We start from the raw sequence: 8744 nt of genomic DNA, 5'->3' as shown, positions 1-8744 counted from the left end.
AGGTTGATAGCTATGTAGTCATGCATCACACTTTCTCATCTAACTCAGGATCCACTGCATGTGACTGGCTTTAATATAACCTCCTGATCACAGCATGTTCTGACCGTCCTTGCGATCTAATGCTCCCAAATAATTGCTTGCAAATTGATTGATTACCATTATTGAGCTACTTTCCTGACAAAATAGCAGGTCCAGTATATTTGAATAATGCTATGGATGAGGCCTGGGGGGAGGGCAAGCTTAAAGCCAGACCTTTTGAAGTAAAGTCAAAGAAGGCGGAGAGGAGGCTGTCTCCCCGGCTTTTCTTCCTCTTGGTTAACAAGACATGTGATTAGCATTGCTGTCTGCTACTTAGTTTTTGCCCTGCAGTCAGCTTTGTCTGCCTTTAGAGGAAACACTGCCTGCAGGCAACTAAACCACCACAAAGGTAAGTTAGTGTCTTGTTAATGTGTTCATATCTCCTGATTTGGAAGAATCGTGTTACTTTAATTGTCAGGGTTTTAACTTGTGTCATTGGGTCAAATGTATGTCTTGAAAGGTTTTAACTTTTAATGAAAGACACATCTTTTATGTTTTTTAAGGTCAATTTCCTTTAATCTCCTCAAAGGTAGCATAGGTTGCAAAGCGTGTAAACTGACTTTATGAGAAATAAAGAACTTGTTTGTTATCGCTACAGTTTCTTAGAGTAAAACTATCCCAGGATTAATGTCTCCAAACGTGCTGTAAAACCTTCCCTTTGCAAACATAAGGATTGCTGCAAATCCCCTGCACCTGTTGAATACATTGCAGGAACAATAAATTCCCTGAATTTCATTTCAGAATATGTTCAGTTTACAGACCTCAGAAAATAGGATTATTAAAAGTAAAGTGCCATACTGATTGCTTTTGGGAATTTTTAATCTTCTTATTCACTTCTTTACAATGTTTGCTTAATACAGCACAGCGAAATCAGTAGCTCACACCCACTTAACAAATACACGTAGAGGCAGCATAGACAGCTCGCCTGTTAACATGTAAGAGTTTAACTGTGGGAAAACTGTGAGAAATGATGTGTTCATATTCTACCATTTCAATGAAACTTGTTTTTCTCTCAACTGGCGCACTTGTTTTTAACATTACTGCCCACTTGCACAAGGAGAAATTAGATTTGGTTGGCCAGTCACGTGATGGAAGAGTTGTTCTTGCATGGCCTCTGGAAAACAAGACAATTATGTGACCATCCGGAACATTCCTTCACTTATTTATGTGTATCATTCTGTCAGCTTGAGTGGCCTTACCTCATCCTCTGAAAGTAATGCATTCTGAAACCGAACCATGTGAAATATTTTGTCGAGGCTCCATTATAACAGAAACTTGATTAAAATCCTGCAGTGATGTGATTGTTGAGCTGTGCCAAACCTTTCTGGATCACAGGACAGATCCATGTGGTTGAGAAGGTTTAAGTGCTTAATATAGTGGTCTGATATGTTTGGGCAAAACAGTGAAAAATGAACTTGACAGTAGATTTCCCCATAGGACATTGTTTTCAGCTCTTGAGTGACAGCTTGAGTGACTCACAAACACAATAAAGCTTTTCTATGAAGACAGGAAGTAAATGTACTATACTGTACAGTAAAGTCCCATTTTGAGGCCTTGAAACCTTATAGCATTTTGACATTTGCCAAAAGTAATCACTATAGGGTGGAGTGCAGTATTAGTATCAGTATCAGTTAAAGCCAAGCAACAAGCCCTGGAGGTTTGAAATTGACAAAGACTGCAGTTCTTCTACTGGACATTTGAGGCTAACTCCGAAAGCAAGTCAGTCACCACAGACTGCCGTAAAAATCATTAAAATGCCCAACTTTACAGAATATATGCCCCCTGTGACAAAAAGTGTTTTTGTTTTTAGTTTCTAATAGCCCACATTCAGGTTTATTTTCTTACATTTCCAGTGGAGTTTGCAAACCAAACTTTAACGTCTGTGGTCTACTGGGTCTTTGCAACCCATTGAGGATTATAGGCGAGGTTAGAAGTTGGCTTAGGTTTTAGTTAACATGTACTCAGTTTGTATAGAACGTCACTTGTATAAACTACCCAAGTAGAAAAAACAGCTCTTTAAACAGGAAACACTCCAATTCCAAAACGTATGAGAATTCATTTCTTTCTGTAAATCTGCCCATTTAGCATTGTGGCTAAAACAAACAGGACACACACTAGCTGGGTTGACGTTGACCTGGTGGATCTTAAAAACTGTAATAGTTGGTCAAGTATTCACTCCATGCGAACACCTTGCAAATGCTAGGTTGGGCCTTTCTTTACTCTCAAATAGCCTCAGCTCTAAGTGTCATGGATTCAACAAAAAGAAATCTGAAGTTCTTGTTGATTGCATGATATCATTTATCCAGATTTGTTCCAGCATATTCCTGATTCTACTGGATTTAGATCTAATCACTGGGGAGGCACAGTCTACTAAGATTAAGGTCATGTTCATGAAATTAGTTTGAGATGACACATTCTCATGCTGGTAAAAGCCATCGGAAGACAGTGAACTGTTACCACAAAGAGATGCACATGGTTAGCAGCAATTATCTGACAGGCCCTGGCATTCAAACACCAAGTGATTGGTATTAAGGGGCCTAAAGTGTTCAGTGTAGACTGGTGACACAAGGCATAAATACAGCCTGAACCTCATCATATGCAACAACGCTTTTTAAAGCCAAAGCTGGCATCTGGAACTGGTGCAACTCAGTTTGTCTAACTTTGGAAGCCTCAGCTCTAGATTCAGTCCCATATGTCTTTTTGTAGCCACTATAGGAAGAGAACATTTTCAGCACATGCAGGGATGACTTAATAAATCTGAACCTGACCTTTAATATTAAAACAATCTTTTTCTCATACAGTAAAGTGAGACAGGATATGTAATGCATATCCATGACCTGTGCTGTTTGGTTAGATTTTGCAAACTGAGTTCAGTGAGTCAGTTCAGAAAGCTGTTTATTAAATTCCACTTCCACTCTCCACTCACACGTACGTTGGACTTGCAGGGACATTTACATGCAAACTTTGTTTAAAAAATCTTTTTTAAACACTTAGCTTGTACTAATAAACATGATGTGATCATCCCCAAAGAATGTGATAGAATTTGATCACTCACATGTCATGCTATAAACCTCATCATTCAGAGTTTATCTTAAATGTTACAATGCATGCAGAAATGTTCCCATATTGTTATATGCCACGGGGTGCTATTAATGCTGACTAATGACTTAAACTACTTCTGTTTGTTACAGCCCAAAACCAGGGAGATTGCTAGTTTGCAGGCATCAGGTTCACAATCATGCCTGGCAGCACTGCAGGCAAGAAGCTTGATCTTTCCAAGCTCACAGATGAGGAGGCTCAGCATGTGTGGGAAGTTGTCCAGAGAGATTTTGATCTGAGGAAGAAGGAAGAGGACAGGCTTGGGTAAGTTCACTTATTTCTCTGTAATTTGTCATTGGTGTAGATGTCTGGCTGGTGTTTATCGAACTGAATTATTTGGCAGCAGTAAATCATAAACTGTTTAACATTATCTACCAATTTCAAGATGGTTGGAGTTTTTCCCACTAATGGGTTTATCTTTAAAACTCAACAATAAAACAGACCCACATAAAGTTACACAAACGATTAAACAAATTGAATTAAACTTCTTTAAAATGAAATCTCTTCTACTACTAGATCTCCTCTTGCTCTTGTATGTATCCACCTTTATAATTTGACTTGGTAAATTATGGGACTTTATTCTGCTACCTTAATCTATCCCACATGCGTATGCTGAATAAGGATTACATGGTTATTATATGTGAAACACTTACTCTTTTGACTTTCTTCTTGGTATTCTGAGACCACTGTATTGCAGTGTTCATTGCCTCTCAGTGACAAATGCTTCTGTTGATCCATAGAGACAGTTCATGTGTTGTTTTAAAAGTATGAAGTTTTGTTTGTTTTTTTCAGTGCTCACTGACCATTGTTGATTATTTAGGAAATGAAGCTCTGCATCCAGTCATGCAGCTTTGCTTATTTAGTTTCGGCTCATTATTTTTGCACCACTGGCCATTTTCAGTCCTGGGGTGAAGAGTAAGGTGGTTTTGTTGAATCTGCTGGCATGTTTCAGTTAGGCCACATGTCATTTGGCATGTGCCCTTTGGTGCGTGGCTCACTGGGTTATGTGATTAATGAGACTGGGCTGTCCAGTGTGATCTCATTCTGAGGTGTTGCATCAGGGCATTTCGTCAAATGTCATGTGCATCATTACTCACAAGGTGTTTTTTAGCTTTAGTGCCTTAATGCACTGCCCTTGGTAAAACGGCCTGCCTAACCATGACTTGCCTCATTTTTGTGACCTGCACTCTTAACCTAAGGATGTTGACGGAGTTACAGTGGTTCAAAGTTTAACACCCAGGTGATTGTGAGTCCCAATATGTTTGAAAATTGTGTTTGTTCTATCTTGAACATGACTTTTCCACATTTTACTTTCACATTTTTGGCAAAGATTAATCTCCATCCAGGTCACAATAACTCGTTTAGGGTGTGGAGCTAAAACAAAGCCCCACCCTAACTCCAATCCTCCTCCTAATCCTAGATCCTGTGACCTGCTGGATGTGAAGAGGTTAAAGTAGTACCGTTTACACCAGTAGCCCACCCATTTATTCGTATTCATAAAACAGAATAGCTCTAGCTTCTGATACATTTCAGATTAGACTGGCCTACGGTAGTGGAAACCTACAAATCCTCTACCTCCATGTCTATTTCATTTGTGAACTTTCACTCCATCCACAGTTCATGTCATATTATTAAACTACTTCTGTTTGTTGCATGGGCAGGGCAGGGCAACAGCTGCTGAACAGACACAGGGCAAACCTGAACAGAAAGTTTTTGATGTGTGCTATTTTTTAACTATGGCCATCACTTGTACAGTATGCTGGGAATCTATTGCTCTAAGGCCTCAAAAATAGAAAGCAGACGAGGTGTATGCATCATTTTCAATTACAACATCCTGAATGATGATTATAGACTTTTTTCCCTCAATGACTCAAAAAACAGCTTTAAGGTTAACCAGTGCCAAGTCAGCACTAATTGCCTGTCAGCTGGTCAGCCTCCTGTTCTTTTTCAAATTTGAACACACCAGACACGAAGCTCATATAAAAGCCTCTTTTGAAAAGCAGTCAAATACAATTTCTGTCTCCAGAGCGAGCAGCTAGCCGTTAGATGTTCAGTAAACCGCAGACGAGACACACACAGTGGTAAAGGGTGTGTGCTGTGCACCTGTACACACGTATAAGAGTTGACAGACATCACAAGATTTTTTTAATTCATTTTTCACAGCACTAACCTAGGTATATCACACTGTATATATTTGAGTGTCATGTAATCAGGCAGTGTTTTGCTTGTGTAGAAATGTGAAGTCCCTCAGTGACATTACACGAACATCAGCAATCAGGCACGAAGAGTGAACACTGCTTACCCAGTGGATTTTGAGTTTAATTCTGGACATTTATGTGTGCTTTTTGCAAGATTTTTGTCACGGGTGTGGTAAATTTTGGACATTACAAATATATGCCCACTACTAAAGGACCAGCATGTTTTATCAATTAGAAATTCAACTTTTTGGTTTAAAAAGAAAGTGGACAAAAAAATCTTTATTCAAATATAACTTTGAACAGAAGCCAAATCTCACATTACCTTTCACTGCACCAGGGCCCTCACATGAATAACATAGATCTCAAATCATGTTCCGCTATAAGATCTATTTATTCTTAAAATATGCATCCTCAGTCAGTTCGTTTGATGTAAATTGAGCAGATATGACACATTGACAGGAAAAAGCGAGCAGACTAATTTTGTTCCACATTCCCAACAGATGATTGAGTCATTTCATACTAATTCACTGACCTCCTGCTCACACGCCTTGTTGGCAGCATTGGCGGATGGTTTAGAAATCAGGCTATGGGAGGAAGACGTTTTACAGGAAATTTTCACTTCACCTGTGGATGATCAGTGCAGGGCAGCAGCAGCAAAAGTCCCCATTTAAGAGGTTAGACCACAAATGATATAACAGCCATTATTATTTTTTTGTTCCATATAACTTTCACAACCCCCCTTTTTTTAGACAAAACAAACATTAACAAACAGTAATAGAAATATTGCCTATAAATCTTGTGCATGGTTTTACCCTAAACTGCAGTTTCTTCTTTTGTCTACACTCGGCTTTAGAAAAGTTTCACACAGATGTAGTACCCTTTGTCTGCACAGACCAAAGTAAAGTAATTTGCAGACTAGCGGTTGCGGCAGATCAACTCGGTCTCACTTTGAAGATGTCACGTTGTTCTGTCTGTTCAGCACCACCTTAACAATGTAAAGCACAGATTAGCCTGTAGCGTCGTTTCCGACATGCAAGGTGGTTCCAGGGGTCTCTCAATGACTGAAACAGGCATAATTAGACCACAGAAAATTGTGCTCCAATTGGTTTCATAACTGTTGCGAGGGTAACAGAGGAAATGCCAGAGGAACTTCTTGCAGATGGAAGAAGTTTGCCTTTTAATGTGAGGCAGCAGTCTGAGAACCCCGGCCTCAGATGATGTAGCCTGAGTTTGTACACTCACAGATGTTTTCACACCTCAGCAGTATAGCTCTAGTATAGTAGTATAGAAAGTATAACTACAGTTTTCTTAGTATTCAAGTAACTATGAGTGTAATGTTAAAATCAGATCCATATGAATTCATGAACCTATTCCACAGCCATGCGATTTAATGTGTACCCTTCCAGATTTGATCTTTATCAAAGTGTTCTCTTCCATGCCTGGAATCAGGACAGCCTGCTCTGTCATGTGAACAGTTACTGGTTTGAAAGAACTTATTTTAACCTTTCAGCATCCTCAGGGACCCCTGATAACTTGTGTAGGGGTAAAAGTGTGCTAGTATGGGGTTTTGTTTGTATTTGGGGGTTTCAAATCAAGTCTCATTCATTCATTTTGACATTAAAGTTTTTCTGTTGGAAGATTTTTCATCCTAACAGACCGTAAACCAGACCAAGTGGTGTTAATGAATGAAAACAAAACAGCACCAGAAAAGGCAAAGACCAATATAAGATCATGTGACTGTGCTGTCTGCCACCACACCCACCTTCTAACGCAGACATTTGTAAATGCTGTTGTTCCTCACGTTGAAAAGCTAAGAAGCTAAAGGGGTGTCCGAAAATTAAGGTTGCCACTTTTGCCTCACAGCAAGAAGGCTCTGGGTTCATATCCACTGGATGGCGGGGGCCTCACTGTGGTGCTGGGTTTTCTCCAGGTACCCCACCTTCCTTTTACAGTCCAAGGACAGGCATGTGTTAGGTTAACTGGTGCTTCTAATTTGGCAATAGATGTGAATATGAGTGTGAATTGTTGTCTGTCTCTCTGTTAGCCCTCAACACATTGGTAACCTGTCATAGTCTGTAGTGTACCATGCTTCTCACCCCATGACAGCTAGGAAAGTGTGTAGCACCCTTGTGAGTCCCCCAGACTGGATGGATGGTTCCTGACTCAGCAATAAACTAGACATATAGTGGATGGATAGTGCATCAACAGTTACTTCAGATGATTTATTTCTGAACATATCTAGGCCAAGTCTCATCAGAATCGCTCGTGCTAATTTGGAAAATTTGTGTATTTCTGCAGTTTATTATTTTGTTGTTGCAGCCAGAGAAAACTGAATTGTCTGGAGTCTGTTAAACAAAGTGCTTTCGCCTGTCTACAAGTCCATAATAAGAGTCTTTTTGTCACTAATTTACTTAGAATACATTAACAGTGAACCTTCGTGTCTCCAGTATAAATTACCCAAAATAGAAGGCAATGAAAAGCGGGATGGACACAGACTACAGGACAGGACAGTTTTAACCATTTGGGTTGAGGTCCCTGCCAATGTTCTTCTTCAGCTAGTTGTTTTCCATTTAGATGAGCCAGTTGTTTGCTTCTCAGGCAACTGTTGTTTTCATCCGAGTCCTCTGTGGTCTATAAAAAGGTACAGATTTTCATGTGGTTTACATATAAAACTGCCCACGCCTAAATCGTGCAAAACCACATCTACTGGATGGATCGCAAATGAAATATTTTGGCAATGATTTATAATTTGCTTTGTTCACTAAAATAACAGACATCAACACCTCCTAAGTGACAGACCTTTATTTTAAGTAATTGTGTTGTGTAAACTAAACTACAATCTCGCAATATGTTTAGCTGTAAAACTTTTTTATTTTTTTGAGTCACATCTTATTGTGAGAATTTTAAAAAAGTTTGCAAAATGAGACAATAATACTGCACTAATCAATATTTTATTACTTACAGTAATGTCACTGTTTTGGTTTTTATATGTTGGGGGGGGGGGTTGTTTGTTTTGTTTTTTACACACTTATACCATCTCTCATCCTTTTGGTTTTCTGGTCTGTCAGTTTACTTTTTGGTTTCACTGTCAACACACATCAATCAGTTGTTTCAGCTGAAGTTTTCCTCTGGTGTAGTTAGTGTATTTTCCCTGTTTCTCACCCAGCTGGGATAGCCTCCAGTCCCACGAGATTCAGAACTTGAGACGCAGTTAAGAAAAGGAAATGGGGGTATTTTGTTTTGTCTGTTGTAAATAATGCACTTATGTGAAAAAGAAATTGCACCCTTTATAAGTTCTAAGATTTTCATATCTTCACCAAATTAATTCAATTCAAAACCCAGTACTCACTGGGTTTTAAAATTAGGCAA

General features: G+C 39.2%; 1 protein-coding gene across 2 annotated transcripts in view; it reads left to right on the top strand.

Moving 5' to 3' along the window:
* The first annotated feature begins 369 nt into the window (after positions 1-369).
* Positions 370-8744, top strand: part of mlphb (melanophilin b) — a 46620-nt gene continuing 38245 nt past the window's right edge. For both annotated transcript variants that reach the window (XM_084908502.1, XM_084908501.1), the window contains exons 1-2: positions 370-427; positions 3270-3441. In XM_084908502.1, the coding sequence (XP_084764628.1) occupies positions 3317-3441 (125 nt within the window). In that variant the 5' untranslated portion in view covers positions 370-427; positions 3270-3316. The remainder of the gene's footprint in view (positions 428-3269; positions 3442-8744) is intronic.

This window comes from Perissodus microlepis, chromosome 16 (assembly GCF_051167445.1).
Source record: "Perissodus microlepis isolate ML-2025 ecotype Zambia chromosome 16, ASM5116744v1, whole genome shotgun sequence".
Lineage (NCBI taxonomy): Eukaryota > Metazoa > Chordata > Actinopteri > Cichliformes > Cichlidae > Perissodus > Perissodus microlepis.
Note: the sequence above shows the minus strand (reverse complement) of the source record. Positions and strands in the feature narration are given on the sequence as shown.